Genomic DNA, 22155 nt, shown 5'->3' on the forward strand with positions numbered 1-22155 from the left:
ATGAATGTGTTCACGAACGGTTCACGAACACAAGCAAACTTAAATAAAATCAACAGAGCCTAGAGATTGAGACCGACGCATTCATCAATGTGAATAATGAAAGCCTGTAAACGAATCGAACAAACACAAACAAGGGCATATTCGTGTTCGTTCCTTTAACTTTAAACGAATACGAACACTTACTCGAACAAATATTTATGTTCCTTTTCGTTTATTTAAAAAAAAGAACATTTGTGTTCGTTTATATTCATTTGTTTATAATCTAGTCTAAGGGAACATAATTGAACAAAGATAAACGAACATAAATGAATATAGATGAACAAATGTAAGTGAACACAACATAAACGAACATAAATGAAAACACTTCAATGAACACAAATTAAAAAATATATAAAACCTTAAATTAGATGACTCATCCTGATAATAATTAATTATTTTATAATAATACATATACGAACATAAATAAACGAACGTTCATGAACATAAATGAACGAACGGAATATGTGTTCATGTTCGTTCGTTTAATTAAACGACCACAAATTTTGTGTTCGTGTTCGTTCGTTTAATAAATAAACGAACGGAACATGTGTTCATGTTCGTTTGTTTAATTAAACGAACACAAATTTTGTGTTCGTGTTCGTTCGTCTAATTAAACGAACACAAATTTTGTGTTCGTGTTCGTTCGTTTAATAAATAAACGAACTTCCCGCCAAATGGTTCACGAACAGTTCACCGAACGTTCGGTTCATTTACAGACCCGTGAGCTACCATCATTCAACTCATACGACGGGCTATTTACAACTCCCGTACTTCTTCAACCGTGGAATACAATTCCATCTGTCGTAAAACCTATATCGGTTTCATACTACTCGGCCATCCAGTTGACACATCAAGAAACCTACCCTCAGAATCCACTAAAGCTTGCACCATCACAGATCCATTTCCCCTAAAAAGATTTCTGTCTACAGGAAATGTATCAATACCCAACACACCACAATAGTTTAGAAGTTAACCCCAACCAAAACCGAAGTGAGACCAATTTTCAGTTATTGACTTGCATACAGTGTAGAATACACTGCAAAGCAGTGGGGAAATCGATATCGAAGCGGCAGACAACCGAGTTAAACGATATGTCCTGTACGAGGTGAAACAAGGTAGCGGCAATTAGGGGTAATTGGGAGGGGAGATTAATTAGGGGTTATAAGAAGGATAATACAAGAAAACAATTGTTTTGACATGCTATACAATATAACGAACAATTGGTCGATTACCATGTCGGGATGTGATGTCATCAAGTGGTGGAACCATGACGGGGGGATGGCAAAGGCGATGGGCTGGTGGGTTGGAAATGGAGAGTGAGACGACGGAGTTATTGGATTCTATGGTTAGGGTTTGGGAAGGGTGGAGAATAACGTTGTGGGTGGTGAGGAAGGAGTGGACGAAGATGGTAGCAGAGGCGACGACAACGACTAATTGTAGGAGGTTTTGGTGGCGGTTGTGGTTGCGTTTAGGGGCAAACAAACTGTGCGTGTTTTGGTTAAAAGACAACCTTAGACCCCTCATTTTAGCTGTGCTAATAAGGATGGCGGAAGGACTCATTCTCGTCATTTTTGGAACCATATGTACTCAACTAGTTCATTTTTATTGGAAGGGACGCAATGTGTGCCCGCTCTCAAACCATGAAACTGCAAACATAAATTTTCTCTATGTTAAAAATTCATTTTATTTGTTGTCTAATGTTGAAATTCTCAAATAAAAGCAAGCAATGTTTTGAAACCCGGCCCAGACCGGCCGGTCGGACCGGGACCCGTCAAGAATACTGGTCCGTTTGCAGTATTTAGCCCGGTTTCTAAAAACCCGGCCGGTGGCCAGACCGAAACCGGTGAACCGCCGGTGAACCGGTAAAAGCAATAACCCTTGCTAAAATCCACTCCTGCGCCGCTCAGCTTCATCGTACATGGTCCCATATAGCTGCTCTACCTTCGAATACCTATCGCTGAACTTTTAATCGAAGGTTTCAATGTTAAATTAGTACTTATGGTTAATTCTTGCTGCCCTCCGTCGAAGGTTTTAATGGAAGGTTTGAATGCTTGATTAAATCGCTGCTACCAAAAGAATTGAAACCTTCAAACGTATGCCGAAATCATGGTTGCAAGAGAAACAAATAGAGTAGGACGGTAGGTTTACATTAACTTGTTATACTTGATGGGCCTTAATGTGCTCTAAGTGGGCTACATCATTTCATGACAGGATTTAATATGTTATAAATGGGCTAATAACATTATTTTTGTTACAATTTTTATAAAATTACTAAGACTAATGTATTATATATATAATATATTATTTATGACGTCATCCGGGTCAAACATCGGTCTGCCCTCCTGGGTCGGTCCGACTTTGACCCGGTAAGGAGCCCGGATCGACGTCCGAGCCGGTATGAGAACATTGAAAGCAAGAAATAAGAAGTTAGAAAATCCAATGGCCCACAAATCTTGAATCCTGATCCATACCCATACCCATTCCAGATTCTCCATATCCTCTTCACTTATACTCATGCAAACTTTCCTTCCTTCTATTTTCCAATTCCAATTCCAATTCCAATTCCAATTCCAATTTAATATTACTACTTTCCAATTCAAAATCCTCACCCGAGGCATCCATGGCAACGCCACGACCCATGATTCACCCTCAAATTCATCTTAACAATTACAATTCAAATCATTCTTACATGTATACTAGATCATCATCTTTGCGTTTATCTCCCAGTTTCTATAATTCTCGGGGCAGAGAGTTAGCCTTTATGAATATAAGTTATTATAACAGTGTTGTAAGGAATAATAATAAAATAGTATTATGCAAAAAGAGTGAAAGTGAGAGTAATAAAGTCAGTAAGAAGACAGACCGTAAGGGTCACAAGAGGGGGAAAACCAGGCGGTGGCAACCGATCATTCAACCGCGAGAGATTACTGTTTTATTGTTGCAGTTAGGGGTTGTCATGTTTTCAATGAGGCTGTTGAGGTTAAGTATTCCGTTACCCGGGTCAGACCATAAGGCTGTGAGTAATTTCGTGCGTGTCCCGTATAGTGAGTTTTTGAGTAAGGTTAGTAGTGATCAGGTGCAGAAGGTGGAGGTTGATGGTGTCCATATAATGTTTAAGTTAAGGAAAGAATATGGTGGTGCAGATAGTGAAGTTAGTGATGGTGGTAACGGTATAGGTAAAATGCAGGATTCGGAGTTGTTGGTGAGGAATGTGGTGCCTACGAAGAGGGTTGTGTATACGACGACGCGTCCTAGTGATATTAAGACTCCTTATGAGAAGATGGTGGAAAATGGTGTGGAGTTTGGGTCCCCAGATAAGAGGTCGGGTGGCTTCTTAAACTCTGCATTGGTAAGTTGTTTTGTAGGTTGATTTGTATGTGGATTGTCATTAAGTTGCCTAGTTCAATAACTCTGTTTGATGATAACGAGGTGATGCTTTTAATGGCCAATAACTCATAGAGGATTTCATGGCTAACTTTAGTTTTTGACACGCTTTAAAATCTTGTTTACTTTTGTGGACTGTTTGTGATGAAGGTACTCTTAATGCTTTTATTATATTAGAATTAATATAACATTAGATAATCTGGTGATTTAGATACTCAACTTGACTCAAGAGGGTAATAAATCATTTTAAAGTTCATTCATTTTTATGTTAAAGTATGTTTCTTTAATCTTGTTACTATCAATAAATATCATGTGAATCTTTTCAAAGACACTACTTCCTCTACCTGCATGACCAAACATTATGATCTATAATCTTGCTAATCATCTTGGATTAGTTCTTGTAGGTTTTTTCAACGTCTAGTCTTGTTTAATTTTCTTGCTTTAACTATTGATCTCTACTAGATCAATCATTCATGCTAATCATTTTGTTAGCCAATAGCCATTAAATCTGATGTCATAGCCTGCAAATAGAATCAACACAACTAGTAAAACCCACATCCATTTATTAGGTTAGAACTTAGAAGTATTCTTACTTGATTTGTGGCAAAATATGAATTTGGTGTAACTGAAGATATTAATGTTGAACTACATAACAATGTTGGCATTGAGAAATAATAGGTTGGTAGTTTCTTCAGATCTTATGAAATCCTGGGGTATTATTATTCTTTTATTAATAAATCATATTTTGAGTTAAACTGGTATACCGTAAGGAAAGTTTGTGAGTTACATGATAGAGACATATATACAGATTACAGAGCCTGTTCGGTTGGCATTAAATTTTGGGTTAAACTGCCAGATTCTCAATTTTAACTATTTTTCATTAAGGGCATCTTTGTTTTGCATCTAATGAATGTTTTGGTCAGTGATCTGTTGTTTATCGTATCTAACATTACTTTATTTTCACAGATAGCTTTGTTTTATGTTGCTGTAATAGCATGGTTACTTCAGCGATTCCCTGTTAGCTTTTCTCAGCAGGTATACAATATCTATAGACATTTAATTCTCAAACATCTTGATTAAAGTACTTGCTGCCATCACACACAGCATACTCCTGGTCAGTTAAGAAACTTCAAGTCAAGTGGTTCTATCGGATCAAAAGTTTCTGAGGAAGGCGAAGTCATCACATTTTCAGATGTTGCTGGTGTTGATGAGGCTAAGGAGGAACTTGAAGATATTGTAGTAAGTTCACGAACCGTTTTTTTCGTATGTTATAACTAACATGTCTTTCTAATTTGATAATTTTGTTGTATGGCATAATAACAATCAACTTATCAGGAATTTCTCAGAAATCCCGACCGATATACACGACTTGGTGCTCGCCCTCCTCGAGGTGTGCTCTTGGTGAGTTTAAATTGGTTATTAATATTAAAATTAAGAAATTATATATCGTGCCTGATAGATTTGGGTATCTTACAGGTCGGTCGTCCTGGGACAGGTAAGACACTTTTGGCAAAGGCAGTCGCTGGGGAAGCTGAAGTACCGTTCATTAGTTGTTCTGCAAGTGAGTTTGTAGAACTTTATGTTGGTATGGGTGCATCACGTGTTAGAGATCTGTTTGCAAGGGCAAAAAAGGAAGCACCATCGATTATATTTATAGACGAGGTTTGACTTTTAGCTTTATGGATATATAAATTGCTCTGTTATAATGTTTCTTATTTTCATTTCAGATTGATGCTGTAGCCAAGAGTCGTGATGGTAAGTTTCGCATCGTCAGCAATGATGAACGAGAACAAACATTGAACCAACTGCTCACGGTACTAAGTCAGAATTTTATTTATTTCATGCTATTTTATTTTATTTATAGTTTTTGAAATATTATGCAGGAGATGGATGGTTTCGACAGCAATTCAGCTGTAATTGTTCTTGGAGCAACAAACCGTGCTGATGTATTAGATCCAGCACTTAGTCGACCTGGTAGATTTGATCGTGTGGTCATGGTTTGTCTTCTTCTTTTTTTTCGGTATTTTATCTTTCTAATATTATTTTTACTCAAAACATAGCAATTGAATCATCTTTAAATGCTTACTTTGTGTCTTTAAAACGGTGTTTTGGTATTTAGGTAGAAACACCCGATAGGGTTGGCAGACAAGCTATTTTGAATGTGCATGTTTCTAAGAAAGAGCTTCCTTTAGGAGATGATGTTGATCTTGCTAATATTGCTTCCATGACCACTGGTTTCACAGGGTAATCATGCTTTGTACAATTTGGATTATTAAAACAACATTTCACATATCAATTTGTATAAGTGGCATGCAGAGCGGACCTTGCAAATTTGGTAAATGAAGCTGCTTTGTTGGCAGGGAGACAAAATAAAGTTGTCGTAGAGAAAATCGAATTTATTCAAGCAGTCGAACGCTCAATTGCTGTAAGTCTCTTCTTCTATCTTTCTCTCTAGTCTCTACATTAATGTTGACAATTTGGTTTGACTTTTAATCGGTCAAACGAATAATATCACAGGGTATTGAAAAGAAAACAGCAAAGTTGCAAGGTAGTGAGAAAGCAGTGGTTGCTCGTCATGAAGCCGGTCATGCAGTAGTAGGCACTGCGGTTTCCAAACTTCTTGCAGGACAACCAACGGTTCAGGTAATAAGAAATATATTTTTATGCACAATACTGGTCTTAATTATGATTTGTTAACTGTATGTTTATGTATTTTTGTATTTTTCAGAAGCTAAGCATACTGCCTAGGTCCGGAGGGGCGTTAGGATTTACTTATATTCCTCCAACAACCGAGGATAGATATATGCTTTTCGTGGACGAGTTACGGGGACATCTGGTCACTCTTCTTGGGGGACGCGCTGCTGAAGAAATCATTTACTCAGGTCGCGTGTCAACAGGTGCACTCGATGACATACGTCGAGCCACTGACATGGCATACAAGGCTATTGCTGAATATGGTCTCAGTCGGACCATTGGCCCGCTTTCATTAGCAACACTTTCAAGCGGTGGCATGGATGATTCGGGAGCATCTGGTTTTGGAAAGGACCAGGTTTCTTTTATCTTTCTAAATCATGAATTTAAATAATTAATTAGGGAGAATTTCTTATATATCCAAAAAACTTAAAATATCATATATATCCCTATAAACTAGTTAAAATATCAAATTTGTCCTTTTCATTTAAAACAACTCAAGAAATGACCATCCTACCCTTCTTTGTTTTAACACTTTAAATTTTCATGTTTAGTTTTTAAATTTTTGTTTCAGTTCGGTTTTGACATTTTGTTTGGTTTGGTCGGTTCTGTTTCGTTTTAGTTCAGTTTTGGTTTTTTGTTTCGTTTTGGTAGATTTTCTCGGTTTCATTTTAGTTCGGTTGCTGATTTTATGTTTCGTTTTATTTGGTTTTGGTTCGGTTTCAATCTTTATGTTTTGTTTTCATAGGTCTTTTCAGTTTCGTTTCAGGTTGGTTTCAATTTTTTCTTTCGTTTTGGTCGGTTTTTTGTTCGGTTGCTGTTTTTTTGTTTCATTTTAGTCAGTTTTGGTTCGGTTTCGATCTTTGTGTTTCGTTTTGATCTTTTTTTTCGGTTTCGTTTCAGTTTGGTTTCGATTTTTTAGTTTTTTCTTTCATTTTGGTTAGTTTCTTTTGTTTCGTTTTGGTTCGTTTTATCGGATTCGTTTCGGTTCAATTTTGGTTTTTTGTTTCGTTTTGGTTGGTTTTTTGGATTCTTTTCGGTTTGGTTACGTTTTTTTTGTTTCGTTTTCGTTTCAGTTCGGTTTCCGTTTTGGTAGTGTTTTTCGATTTCGTTTCAGTTTGGTTTCATTTTTTTGTTTCTTTTTTTAACTCTTTTTACAGTTTCGTTTCGATTTTTTGAATTTCTAAAGTTTTAAAGATTCTCATCGGTAGTTTTTTGGTGTTAAATCATGTGACCCAAAATCTATTTAAACTTTCTAATTTCATATGAAAGATATTAAAAAGGGTAAAATGGCCATAAACTAAAAAAATATTAAAGGAGGACATATATGATATTTTGATTTTAGTTTGGATATATATGAGTTTGTAGGGATATATATGAAATTGTTCCTAATTAATATTACTTCATTTTGAAACTTAATTGATGTAGTGTGTGAAAGTATAGGGCCATTTAGTGGATCTTGTTCAAAAAGAAGTTAAGTTGATGCTTCAGTCAGCACTGGACGTGGCACTTTCTGTCATGCGTGCTAATCCAACTGTTGTCGAGGGGCTTGGGGCTTATCTTGAAGGTTGGGTAACGGGTCGAAACATTTGTGTTCTAGTTCCTTTGCTTTGATTATTATCACAATCATAATATGCTGTTTTTTCGTTGTAGAGAAAGAGAAAGTTGAAGGAGAAGAGTTGCAAGAATGGTTAAAGATGGTGGTTGCGCCCAAAGAACTTGTTGAGTTTGTTAGAGGCACGCATGAAATTTTTCTTCCTCTACAATCGGCGGCACCTGATCTATAGCGAATACTGTAACATAATTATCTATCTGCAACTTTGTATATTCAAACAGTGGGGCAATTTAGATGTATAACATATACAGTGGACTCATGTTCTTTAGTTGCAGATTATTGGAATTATATAAATTCAATTTTTTTCCTCAATTTTAAGTCAATTCCAACTTGGTCGGGTTGATAAGGCCGTTAATGTTCATATACAACTCAAGTTTTAATTTTATAGTTTATATACTACTTTTTATCAGTAAAACTGAAAGCTTTCTGTTGATTATATAGTTTTTGTTCTTGTAGGCTCACTGAGCTCAAGATTTTGTTTTAATGCTATGAGGACTCTGGGGTATAAATACATTATTTTGACCAAACATATTACTACAATAGCATATAGCCAAAGTTTTAAAATAAGGTTAATCCAATCACAATATGACATGTGGCCATTTAAGTTGAAAGTCTCGCGGTACTTGGCCGCAACTGTGAATTCTCATGGTACACTAGTTTAGTAGTTCTTGTACAACATGAAACTACGTCCAGCAGGAGTTCCAACATGGTTCTAAGGCAACTAACGTCTAACGAGTTACGAGGTCAACTTGCGTAGGCTGAATGACTTTAGTTTCAAGATATACTCCTTTCAAGTTCAAATTTAGTGCCTCCACCAATAAATTGTGATCATAAGAAAGACCATATAGATTCCCTTCGGCTCAAAAGGATGTTTTCGAGAAAATGACACAAAAATTAAGTGATATGGGTGTGGTCAGAAACAATAGTTACTAGCTCATTTGCATTACCAGTTGTCTTGGTTTAAAAGAAAAAAAAGATACAAATTGAAGGATTATCAACAATCGAATGAGGCTACTGTAAAGAACAAGTTTTTGGGTGAGCTAAGTAGTGCTACTATTTATATTTGGAATGTCATCAGATCAGGATGCACGAACTTGATATACCAAATAGCTTTTAAAACACACCATACCAAATCTCAAAGTAAGCCGTAGCAATTCACATCCATTAGTCGCAGTTGATCAGCAATTGATAATTACATACAATTATTTGTGTGCAAAGCTAGTAAAAACTCAGTTTTCACTAAATGAAAGGACCCATTTAACTAATTTTCCAACAATAGAATATTTATCAGGATTACGTATTAAAATTCGATTGTTCGCACATGTTTTCTAAGCAATATGTCAGATTTTGCATCTAAATCTATTCATCCGCTCTTGCAATATGATTGGATCGAGTTTTTTGTTCCGGTTTTTGATACTCAAGAAATTAAGAATTGTGCAAAAGATATATAATTTCAGGAGGAAAAAAATGAAGCCCTTTCTCTATGGTGATCATATTATTATTCTCAGCTAAACTAATGACAGCACTAAAATATCAGGACACAACTTGTTCTACAAAACGCCATAAGAGAAAAATGATCAAACGCTACAACAATTCAATCTTAGAGCACAAAGACAATCGGGTCATCACCAAAATCCGAAGATTATTCGATTGAAGTTAGCAAGCATCAGGTAATAAAAATTTAAACCCAATAAGTTTGTTCTTAGACTTATTCAGTTCTTGATAATTCATAACCAATGTTTATAACCAACAAAAACTTAGAGCAAATTAATGCATAAATAATTCTTTAATGTGTTTGCACAAAATATACTTTTGGTAATCAAAGATTCAATGCATGATATCATACCGAACATAATAAAAATTTGCAGACTAACATAATAATAATAACATGATCATTTCTTAGCAAAGAGTCCTCCAAAGCCAGCAAAGCCTCCATCATTCTTCTTGGGTGGTGGTGCGGTTGTGGTGGTGGTCTTCTTACTGGTAACAGTAGCGGTACCACCAGCAGCACTCTTACCCTCCACCTTTTGCAATATCGGGTCTGTCTCCACAAAACTATCCTTCTGTAATGCAATCTCCAACCAATCCAAAAACCCCTTCTCCTCACTGCTTCCACCAGAGCCTTTGGCTGCTGTGGCAAATGTCTGTACTCTTCTTGATGCTCTTGTGGTGATCATGCACTTGGTGTTACAGCTAGTAGAGGATATGGTGGCTGCTGGAGCAAGAAACATGTTCAAGGAAGCCATTGTTGTTTTGGGTATGTTTGGATGTTGTTTGTGAAGATGAAGAGATCAAAGTATATGGAGATAATGGAACTAGTGTGTGCCACAGGCTTTCCACAAGTTGCTTATCCTCAAAAGCTTTTTGTGTTTTAGAATAAACTTATAAATTAAATATGAACTAAAATTTTATTATTATTTTTAATTCGTGGGGATGAAATTGTGGAGGGGCTCATCTTGGTCACAAGTTTGACACGTGATATATTTAGCTTATCTATCTATAATATATATAAACGAAAACATAAAAATCCTATTTATCGTGATGTGGTTGCTTCCTCTATTTTTGGAGTCACCAGATTTGCTTGATTTTTAAATGAAAGTTTTTCATTCCTTTGACCCGAATTCATGGGTATGGGTCTTACCAAACCCAGATATTCCTTAAACGGGTTATAACATCTCATTAAATTAAAAATTATCCTCACCAAATTATTGATATAAAAATCCTATAAAATAGGATATACTAAAAATTAATATCTTATTTATTTTAAAAAAGATATATATATTATTTAAATTAAAAAACCAATTTTATAGTAAAAAAATATATTATTAACTTTTATAAATATTATTTATAATTAAAAAAACCAATTTTATAGTAAAATAAATAAACGGGTTTGGGTCTCATCAAAACCATATAGCTTTTAAATCGGGTTATAACATATCATTTATTTGTGAAACAATTTATCACCAAACCACATAAGTATATTATTAACTTTCATACAATAAAAAAATATAAACTCAAAAAATAAATAAATATTAGAACAAATAATATAAAACAACCCCCGTAATACGGGGGATAAAAAATAGTTATCTATATATATCTATCTTTTCTAATAAAAGCCTACCATTTATGCCACTTGCCAATCCCATAATCCTTCTCACATTTTGTTCAACCAATTTTCATATATAGTCCTTATATCTTTTAAGTCATTTCAATATATGACATTAAAATTATAGGTTTATTCCAACTAATCCATTACTACATAATAAGTATTTTTAATATGGATTGACAAGAGACCATTAGTGAATTTTGAAGTGTTAATTAAAGGGTTTATTTTAGTTTATATTTAAAATAATAAATAATAAACATTCGATTCATAATATGTGGAATGAGAACAATCAACTTGGACTAAATCCTGATAACGTCAACGGCTAAGGCTTAGCCTTTAATATCTAAAAATACATATTATTTTAAAACTAAAAGTTTTAGGGTTGACCCGAAACCTAGAATATGGACCCAAGAACCAACCCAAATTACTTCGGTTTAGGTTCGGGTTAGTATTTTCTTGGGTTCGAGTTTCTCGGGTCAGGTCAGGTACGGGTTTTATTGGGTTGGGTTTCATGTTACGGGTAAAAATGACAGCCCTACTTTCAACGATTATAAATAAGAATCACTACATTCACTTTATGCAACTTTAAATCTTCTAATTCAGAATAGTCACTATTATTTGAACATAGCTTTAATGTTAGTATGCATTTTTCATTTTCCTGACAATTACATTCATATGAAATAAACAAATCATTTTGTTATATTTTCGGTTTTTATGTTGCTTGATTATACATTTATACAATTTTTAGTTGTAAAATATAAAGTGAATTAAAATTTTGTCATACACATAATATTAATGACAACAGATTTATCATGATTAATCAATTTCAAATTATAAAGATTTATATCATCAAAGTTCATGTATATGGTTTTTGGGATAATCATGTTTTTCTTTTGATAAACATGAGCAGATGTTCTCAAATGACATCATATTAATTGATTAAAAGCTATGATATTTTATGTGTGTGAATATTTATTTTATTAGTATCATGGATATATATTATCATTTATCTACAGTTAATATGTACTTAGAGAACCTTTTTTTGTCACATGAACAACTATATATGGCTATATAAAGAGTTATAAGCAGGCCTATATGTTACCTTATTAAGAGTTAAAAGCAGACATGGACTAAAGATTTTGAATTTTGATCAAAAATGTATACCTACTAATACAATCACAAATGTAGTGTAAAAGAAAGTTTTTACCTATTTGTAACATATTTGTGTAATCTTAGTTACGAAATTTCTGTAATTTTAATTTATTTGTCATTGTATTAACAATATATGATCAATTTGTTGATTGTATTTCACTTAATTGTCAAAGTTTAAAATTTTCAACAATTACCCGTATAATACACGGGTCTCAAACTAGTATATATATATATATATATATATATATATATATATATATATATATATATATATATATATATATATATACTAAAGGAGAAAGTTGGTGGCACAAAAGTGATTTGGGCTCCAAGACTTTCAAATATATATATAAGATACTTGTGCAACTAAAGCAACTAAATTAGTTCTTATCCGTTGGCTTTGGAGTTTTTGTTAGAAGTTGGTGTTCCCATTTTTTGCCCTGGTTCGAATCTTGCAAGGATCAAAACAAATGTTTTTTATTAATTTTTTTCCCATTTGTCTCATTATTGGACCATCATGCTTGTTTAAAAACATGTTTCGATTATCACTTATATCACAAATTTAAGGTATTTATAAAACAAGCTTATTATAAATCCAACTCTTAAAACGTCTAAGTTTTACCAACCGAATTTTTTTTGTTCTTGACTCGTAACAAACGTTTTGTTTTTTGGTTTACCGAATTCGTGTCGTCTCACCTTCACAATGTCCGAGCCTGACAATGCTCGGGTTTTACCGACTGATCGTACAATGTCCAATACCGACAATACTCGGGTTTTATCCACGCCCGGGTTTTACTGAATTTTATTTTAGTGCCGTTTCCGTAACAAATGTAGACGAAATCGACAAAATTTGTGTTGCCAAGAAACTCAGATTTTTACCAGCGCCCCGGTTTTACCTACTCACCACCACAACTACTGAATATGAGTCGACTCGCCGCTGCAACGATCGAGTTTTACAAACAATTGGGTTTATTGACCGAATAAACATTGTTTTAAATATGTTAACAAAAAATTTATCATATGTTATACGAGTGTCGATGAGTCACTGCCTCAGCGTCTGGTCCCGAATGACGTCACCCCAGTGGCTCACCTCTATTTTTATTTTTTGTTTTCATTTTGTTTTAGTTCCAATACCATAACGAATGTAGCAATTACCGACTAGATTCGCGTTGCACTCGATATTGTCGTACATGACCAACCACGCCACCCCATTGGCCTACCTCAATTTTTATATTTATTTTTTGTTTTCAATTTGTTTTAGTTTCAATACGGTAACATACGTAGTTAATACTGACTAAATTTGCGCTGACTCGTCGTTGGGACACCCGAGTTTTACGGACCGATTTTATCGCGCAAGCGCGGGTAAATCACTAGTTCTTAATTACCAAGCGTTCGTAAGTTGTTTCGTTTTTTTTTTCAATCTCTAGATACAACTCATTTAAATGTTACATGCTTAAACGCCTTGATTTACTAGTCTAATCTTGATTCTCATTAGAGACACCTTAGTTATCTATAAAGCATACGCGACTGTACCACAAAACAAACCAGTTGTCTTAATTACTAGTTATTGGTTGGACCGAACTTAAGAAGCATAGTTAGTTATCTATAAAGCACCTTAGTTAGTTATCTATAAAGCATACGCAACTGTACCGCAAAACAAACCAGTTGTCTTAATTACTAGTTATTGGTTGGACCGAACTTAAGAAGCGGATAATATCATATGTTTGTAATATATTTTTATTTAGGAATCTTACTTATAAATAAAGCTGATTCAGAGAGAGTAAGAGAGAGAGAGAGAGACAAAGGGAGGGAGAGAGAGTGATAGAGAGAGGGAGAGAGTGGTGGGGGGGGGGGGGGGAGGGTAGAGAGAGGGGGAGGAGCGAGAGAAAGAGAGAGAGAGAGATTCTCCTTATACATGAAGAACTTAAAATTTTGTTATCTTGTAGCATGGCCTAAAATAACAAGTATTATATTTGTTGTTGTTGTTTGGCCAATTTCAAAATTATGTTTAAAGCCCGTTTAATGGTTTTAGTGACAGATCTAGAAGAAAAACTTAGGGGTATCTCAGAAAAAATTTGGACTTAGTGGTATCATAGTATTTGCTCAGGGTATCCAAATACATAAAACGGAGACGAAATCTCCCCCCCCCCCCCCCCCCTAATTCTATATTTCACAATGAGAGTTGGTGGTATCCCGGTCAACCCCTCAAAACCCCTAGGTCTGCCCCTGAATTGTTATTTGATTAATGTCTTATATAATAAGAGGCCGGCTATTTTGGTTCAGATTATTTTTTATTGGCTTTAAAAACCATGAGTGTATGTGATCTAATATGATTTAAATTTGATGCACCACTAGTTGATGTACATTCTCCTCAAGAGTTCATGATTGAACAAAACCGGTGACCTTTATCATTAAGTTATAATGTTAGTTCGTGTAAAGGACTAATTCATTACCGAATGCTTACTTTAAGGATGTGCGATGGAATCAGAGAAAATTACAAATTTTATCCTTTTGAATTAGTCAAATTATGGAATGGGTCATTTCAGAAAATAACTTTCAGTTTTTATCCTTCATAAATTTTGCATTGCTTTTAGTCCTTTACACTAACGATCATCAAAAAACTCAGTTAAGTCTAACATGTGCAAAGCATGCGATGGGGCCATACGGTAATTTTTACCACTTAGTTTAAAATACATATTAATCTAAAAATAAAATAAATTAAAAAATTTAGAACACACATTATGTATTATATTCAGAGGCTTGGCTTCACATTAAAAGTTATAATTTTCTAGGAAGGATAAGTATGAGGGTATTTTGGTCACAACAAATTAATCTAAAAATCCCTAATAAAGCATTAACACATCCATTTACTTCTTTAACACCTCCTGTATATCAATCTTATCCTTTGAACGTTTATGCCAAGCATAATTCGTCGATCCATTTCCACCCCTGCCACTTCTTTCTTTTTTGATTACCTTCCTCGCGTATGTATAAGACCAAATCCATTCAATTTCTAAAAAAGATTACTAATCCTTAACTTTTCGAGGAATCATTCATCATTGGTTATGAATGACTGATTTTTTCAATCTTTTCAATCTTGGTTGCCATCACCCACTCGTCGTTGTCATACACCACCTGCAACCCTAAATCCGCCGCACCTTACCAACACCGTAATTCCAACCCAAACCCTATAATCACGGGTCCCCACTGCCGCCTACATTTTTCCGAAGATGTTAATTTCATGACGTTATGCTCAATTGTAACATCCCGGCTTAAGTGGAAATGTCAGAGTGTGACATACAGATTGCTCAAAACACGTGCGACACTATTTAGCTACAATATTTTCATTAATTAATTTAAGCGTCAACTACACAAGTTTGTAACAAGAAATACAAGGAAAAACAATAAAAATTAAACAACTTTTCCATTTATTAAATTAACCTAAGTTCTGGTGTATTCTCCAAGTCTCGTCCTCTAATGAATTGTACATGTAGCATACATATAAAATAATGTCAACTAAATGAATAGTTGGCGAGTTCACACAAGTTTTGATATAAATACGTAAAAACCATACAATTCCATGAAAAAGAGTAATCGAGCAAGTAAAGTCCTTTCCAGTTGGTACCAACCAACGTACTCAGATAATCATACAAGTAAGGTCCTGTCCAGTTGGTAATAGCCAACGTACTCAGATAATGTGTCACACCCCAATTCTAGGCCTAGGCGTGTGAACCATAGTTGGTACCATATTTGTAATTAAATCAGAGTAGCGGGTTAATGCGGAAGTCTTTACAAAACATAAGGATCATATTTATAAATATTTACATTACAAAATGCGAGACGAAAGTCTCGTTTTAATTTTACTTGTTTATATGTTTTACAATACCACCATATTTTATATTTACATAAAATTATCCGAGCCATCGGATTCTTGAGCTTCTTCGTCTTTCAAGCTCTATTCCTGATTACCTGCAAAATGTTAATAAAATACGTCAGCAACGAATGCTGGTGAATATGCTGACGCTAAAAATATTTTCTTTACTTAATCACCCCTCGAGACAACGTAAGTCTCGGCCCATCTTGGCTTAGGAATAATCAAGTTAAAACAATCATCATAAACTCGAGTCTCTGCACTAGGTCACCTCAGCGAAACACCGCAGCGTTTATGACATAACTTAGGTACCATAAATATACACATGACCATTCCTCACTCGGACGTAACTTAGGTCCGGCCCATCGTGGCTGGAGGTCGTGACCAATCGTGGTGCGATGTGCCCACCACATTCCACATATGTAAGGATCCAGACAAACGTATACCATAGCCTGAGGGCTGGCTTATACTCTTATTTATAATGTTTTTAGAGACACGTAGCCTCATGTAAAGTTTTACACATAACACGTTTGTTTGTTTGAAAACAAGTTTGTAAAAGTGGGGCGTATTCAACTTTTCAATGGGATCGGTTTCCAACACCGTCCGTATGTCTTTCCTTCGCTATCTCGCACCTATAGTACGAGTATAACATTCATTAGTCGGATACACGATCCGGCTTAAGGCATTTAGTCTTATCATCTCGATGAACCTTTAGTTCATTATTTCTTTTACTTTAAAACCTTTAGTTATAAGGTATTTTTTATAAACCTTTAGTTTATATTTTAAAAAAAAACCCGACGTTTCTTCTTCTTTAAGAAACGTATTTCTTTTATTATTTAAGCATATTCATAATACTTATATAATAATTCTATAACAAAGAATAATTACATACCTATATATATATATACTCATATATATATATATATATATTTATTTTCTCTTCTTTCTTTTCTTTGTTATTTATTTTCTCTTTTTATATTCATCGAGTATAATTCCGACTTAGGCATTAAGCCTTTATAATATTTTATTATTATTATGGTCGGGCATTATGCCTACCTTGCTTGGCTTGGCAACACCCGAGTCACTTGGGCAGCACTCCGACGCTACTCGCCTTTCAACTTTCACTTGATTAACACTTCCTTCCACACTTGGCACGTTTCTCGAGGCAACAATACTTCTTGGCACGTACTTCGAGGTAGTAGTCAGGATGTCGGGCATCACCTTCTTCTAGTTTGAAACGTCGTCGGGACGTGGCACGAATAACGAGGTACTAGGCACGGAAAACAGGGTTTCGGGGCATGAATTTCGAGGTGGATCGTGGGCACGCTTTACGAGGTAGAGAGAGAAGCTAGTGAGAGAGTAAAGTGTGTGTTTTTGGTGTGCAAATGGGAAGAGGCGAAGCTCGCTTGGCAAGCCCATCGCGTACCGCGATGTAGGCTTGCTGAGTCATTGCCTAGACCTGCCACGTGTCAACACGTGGCAGGCACCGCTGACACGTGGCAGGCACCGCTGACACGTGGCGACACGTGGTGGACGTGCTGCCACATGGTGACACGTGGCGGCAGACGCTGCCACCGTGTGCCACATGGCACACGTGTCACGTGTGTCAGACATCCCCATCGCGGTACGCGATGGGTGTCTCCTCTGACCCATCGCATGCCGCGATAGGTCAGGAAATCCAGAAATTACATTTTGGTCCCTGGGGTTTAATTTTTGGCAGAATTGATCCTTTGACTTTGAAAATTGACATTTTTGGCCCGAATTTTACGTGATGTTACATCCTCCCCACCTTGAAATAAATCTCGTCCTCAAGATTGCTTATGAGAACAAGTGGGGGTATTTCCTTTTCATTTCGGACTCGAGTTCCCATGTGTACTCGGGTCCTCTTCGGGAATCCCATCTTACTTTCACGATTTTTAATGTTCGTCTTTTAAGTTTCTTTAATTTTGAATCTTAGATTTGGATGGGACGTTCTACGAATTTTAAATTTTCGTTAATCTCTACGTCTTTTAAGGGCATTGAAAGAGATTCATCGTCTAGACATTTTCGTAGATTCGAAACATGGAATACGTCGTCTATCCCTTGCATTTCCTCGGGTAGTCGCAAACGGTATGCGACGGTACCAATTCGTTCGAGCACCTCGAAGGGTCCAACGAATCGAGGACTTAGTTTGCCTTTCTTGCCGAATCGAACTACGCCTTTCCACGGCGAGACTTTCAAAAGAACTTTGTCATCGACATTAAACTCTAACGGATTACGACGGACATCAGCGTAACTCTTTTGGCGATCACGTGCCGTCCTAAGTCGTTCACGAATTTGAAGAACCTTGTCGGTAGTTTCTTGGACTATTTCGGGTCCAGATAACTGATTATCTCTGGTTTCAGACCAGCACACGAGCGTCCTACATTTTCGACCATATAACGCCTCGAATGGTGCGGTTTGAATACTCGAGTGATAGCTATTGTTATAAGAAAATTCCATTAGGGGTAAGTGGTCGTCCCAACTTCCACCCAAGTCTATCACACAAGCGCGGAGCATATCTTCCAACGTTTGGATTGTCCTTTCGCTTTGCCCATCGGTTTGTGGATGATAGGCAATGCTAAGGTTAAGCTTTGTACCGAGTGCTTGTTGGAAGCTTTTCCAAAAGTGAGATGTAAAACGACTGTCTCGATCAGAAATTATAGACAGCGGTACTCCATGCAAAGCAACGATGTTGTTCACATAAATACGCGCTAGTCTATCCATTGAATATGATTCATTAATGGGTATGAAGTGTGCGGACTTTGTTAAACGATCCACAATTACCCATATAGCGTTATGTTGAAGAGTCGTCTTTGGGAGTTTGGTTATAAAGTCCATGGTTATTAACTCCTACTTCCATACGGGAAGTTCGGGTTGCTGAAGCAGTCCCGAAGGCTTTTGATGTTCAGCCTTGATTTTTAAACAAGTTATACATTTTGCAACATGCGAAGCGATGTCCTTTTTCATCCCATTCCACCAGTAGTTTGACTTAAGGTCATCGATACGCGGGAGTGTATAACGATTCTTGATTGTGACTTTGTTAAGAGCTCAGTAGTCAATGCACATCCGCATAGAACCATCCTTCTTCTTGACGAATAATATCGGCGCTCCCCATGGCGATGAACTTGGTCGTATGAATCCTTTCTCCAGAAGTTCGTCCAATTGTTTCTTCAGTTCTTTCATATCAGTTGGCGCGAGGCGGTATGGAGCTTTAGCGATCGGAGCAGTACCAGGAATAAGATCGATTCTAAACTCTACTTCTTGATTAGGAGGAATGCCAGGAAGTTCGTCGGGAAATACATCGGCATAATCGGAAACAACAGGAACGTTTTCTTTGGGTTTAGATTCCTCTATGACGTAGGCCATGAATGCTAAGCATCCTTGATTTAAACATTTGTTAGCCCTTATCATAGAGATTAGGGTAACTTGACCAGCGTCATTGTCCCCTTCAATTCGAATGGTTCTTTTATCTGGGGCTTGAAGTTCGACGGTCTTGCTATTGCAAAAGATACGTGCATGGTTGTCAGATAACCAACTCATACCCAATACAACATCAAAACCAGCAAGAGTCATTGGTAGAAATTGAATAGGCAAAACATAACCGGCTAATAAGATTGTTCCATTTTCTATGGCTTCGGTAATTTTGATGGTGTCGCCATTAGCGGTCTCAACGCTTAGAGTTTTATTAAGTTTGATCAAAGGTTCGTTTAATAGACTACAAAACTTATAATCTATAAAACTTAAGTTGACACCTGAATCAAATAAGACTCTATCATAATTGTTATTAAGGAGAAACGTACCGGTGATGGTTTCCGGTGTCTCGGCTGTAACAACTCGGATTTTTATATTATTATTTTAATAATCATTACCCAACCCATATATATGTTCGGGAAATTTTATCGGATGTAAAATTATCGCGTTTATCAAGAAACTATTGTTTTTTTTATCTTAATTTTTTATATGTTTATTATATATAAATTATCTTTGAAAATCTACACATTTCACCCTAAAGTATACTTTAAATCATATTTTGTTTCATTCGTAAAGTTCAGGGGTCTATTTATAATTTATGTTATTATTATATTATATTATGTTATAACCCAAAACCCGTTAGCCCGTGACTAGACCCAAACCGGTAACCTATTGGTGTGACTTGCACCATAATTCTCTTCTATAATCGAAATTGATTTTAAAGAATCGTTTCCACATGTATTTCGTATTATACCAACAAACTAATTCGGAAAATAAGATCCGTAAGATACGAAATTACGTATAAACAATTCGTCCTTGTTATTGACGGCAATAAACCCTATAACGATCATTCTATTCCAATTAATCGCAACTACATCACCTTCAAGCCATCGCCGTTCAAACCCCTATGTTTAATTTGATTGTCGAGGCTGTTTCATCCCCAAACAAGGTCGCGTTTTAGCCGTCGTTTCTGGATCGTCCTTTATCATCATACCGTGATTGTTAAGGTAATTAATTCATGTGATTGATTCGTTTTCACACCAGAAACAAAACCCCTAATGTTAATTTAACAAAAAATAATCGGTTAAACGAATTGAAGATTTTAGGGTTTATATGAATTGGGGATTAATTTTGGGCTGTCCAATTTATTTTATTTTTCTTAGTCTCCAACCAACATGTAGCCTAGCTCAGTTGGTTTGTGGGTGGGTGTTTGATCAGTTCAGTGAACCGGCCAGGGCGTGGATTCGAGTCCCCTTGGACGCGGTTTTTGTTTTGTTTTTTTTAAAGGGTTTAATTCTTTATCAATTAATAATAAATATGAAATATATATTATTCTTATTAACCAACACTTGTTAATCCACGTGTCTAGTCACTTAGTTACGTTTCTTGTCAAGATCTCATTAACAACTTTCGTTTATGTGTGTGTGTGTATATATATATATTATATCTAATAAACGTAATAAATAGATTTTTCTTAAAAGATTTAAACAAAATATTTATTTATATAAAACTACATATTATATTGGTAATTTTATTTATACATTGGTATTTTATTTACTCAGATAATTGTAAGTATATTTTATATTAAAGTTATTTATATTATGTAATTAGAAGTCTAACTATATGACTTTTGTTAAGTATACGTAATGTAATTCTATAAAATAATAAAAGTAATAATTCATTAAATTGTAACAATAATAATGGTTTGCAATAATATTAATAATGGAAATCAGTTAGTCGTTAAATAAACATTCTAATCCCAAACATAACTTAACCGCATCGAAATCGTAATTCATTAAATTATGTTATATCATCTATAATTAATTTATAATTTAATTATATTTAACTAGGAATCCTTGTCGGTGTATCTCGAAGGGTTCATCATTCTCGCGTCATAATTTTTGCTCCGTTCATCCGATCAGGTGAGTACCACATTCCCCTATTTTACTTGTTTTCTCACGTTTTGGGGACATATGCGTAAATATATTTTCTCATGTATACTTGTACTCAAAACTGCAACTTTGTCTTATGTGTTAACAACTTATACCTTACTTTTTATATGCTTATTTGCTTTGTATGTTTTCGCATTCGGAGAGGTCCAACATAATCTCAGTCTAGTATGATCATACGCCAGTCGTTAGCCTTTGTGCTTCTCGACATCTCAGTTATACTAGCTCATTTGGTTAATTTGTTATTCTCATATGACTTGTTGCAACTGCATATTTTTGTTATATACTATATGTACATTTAAACTGGTGTGTTGCTCACTCAACCTTGTGTTGACAAACTATATTATTTTCAACGCATATGCAGGTTATCGTGTGAAGTGATTATCAAGATTGTTTGAATCAACTTAGGATGCATGTTAGAGAAAAGATACAAGAACTTAATCTTGGATGTTGAATGTATTGTTTATTTATAAATTTGTTGTACATGAATATTTGTTTTATTTGAAATTATTAATTAGGTATTGAAACTTATATTGTGCATGATAGTAACCTTGAGAGCTGTGACAATCAGTTCGCGCCCTGGCATTTCCGTCGTAGGTTGGGATGTGACATCGGCCGCCTTCTTCATATCAAGAACGAAGACTCTTGCATTACCCTTCTTGGGTTCATTCTTCTGACCGCTACCACCCGCACCACCTGTTGCGGGCTTATTCTTAGGGCACTCAAAGCTAAGATGCCCCATCTCCTTACAGTTGTAGCAGGTCATCTTCTTTTTCCAGCAATCGGCCGCGGCATGGCCGGGTCTATTGCATGATTCACAGACTTGGGAAGCAAAGTTGCATCTACCTCTATGATA

At 35.6% G+C, this 22155-nt stretch overlaps 1 protein-coding gene and 1 pseudogene across 1 annotated transcript; one reads left to right on the top strand and one right to left on the bottom strand.

Annotated features, from left to right (window-relative positions):
- Positions 1 to 745: 745 nt before the first annotated feature.
- Positions 746 to 1608, bottom strand: LOC143597776 (uncharacterized; annotated as a pseudogene).
- A 1040-nt stretch (positions 1609 to 2648) lies between these two features.
- On the top strand, positions 2649 to 8075 carry LOC143597777 (ATP-dependent zinc metalloprotease FTSH 7, chloroplastic-like). Its single transcript, XM_077076180.1, has 13 exons — positions 2649 to 3388; positions 4390 to 4458; positions 4528 to 4662; positions 4759 to 4824; positions 4900 to 5085; positions 5151 to 5237; positions 5307 to 5420; positions 5543 to 5667; positions 5740 to 5848; positions 5941 to 6066; positions 6152 to 6472; positions 7558 to 7681; positions 7768 to 8075. Exons 1-13 carry the CDS (start codon positions 2660 to 2662, stop codon positions 7899 to 7901), a joined length of 2325 nt encoding a protein of 774 aa, XP_076932295.1. The 5' UTR covers positions 2649 to 2659; the 3' UTR covers positions 7902 to 8075.
- Positions 8076 to 22155: the final 14080 nt, after the last annotated feature.

Source organism: Bidens hawaiensis, unplaced genomic scaffold (genome assembly GCF_021521415.1).
Source record: "Bidens hawaiensis isolate Kalapana, Puna unplaced genomic scaffold, B.hawaiensis_p1.1 tig00049034_1, whole genome shotgun sequence".
Classification (NCBI taxonomy): domain Eukaryota; kingdom Viridiplantae; phylum Streptophyta; class Magnoliopsida; order Asterales; family Asteraceae; genus Bidens; species Bidens hawaiensis.

Bases quoted from the DNA above. Each gene is read 5' to 3' on its own strand.
- LOC143597777 (XM_077076180.1), top strand. From the start codon at position 2,660: ATGGCAACGCCACGACCCATGATTCACCCTCAAATTCATCTTAACAAT. The intron at 5,849-5,940 runs GTAAGTCTCTTC...ATAATATCACAG, and splicing joins CAGTCGAACGCTCAATTGCT to GGTATTGAAAAGAAAACAGC. The intron at 7,682-7,767 runs GTTGGGTAACGG...TTTTCGTTGTAG, and splicing joins GCTTGGGGCTTATCTTGAAG to AGAAAGAGAAAGTTGAAGGA.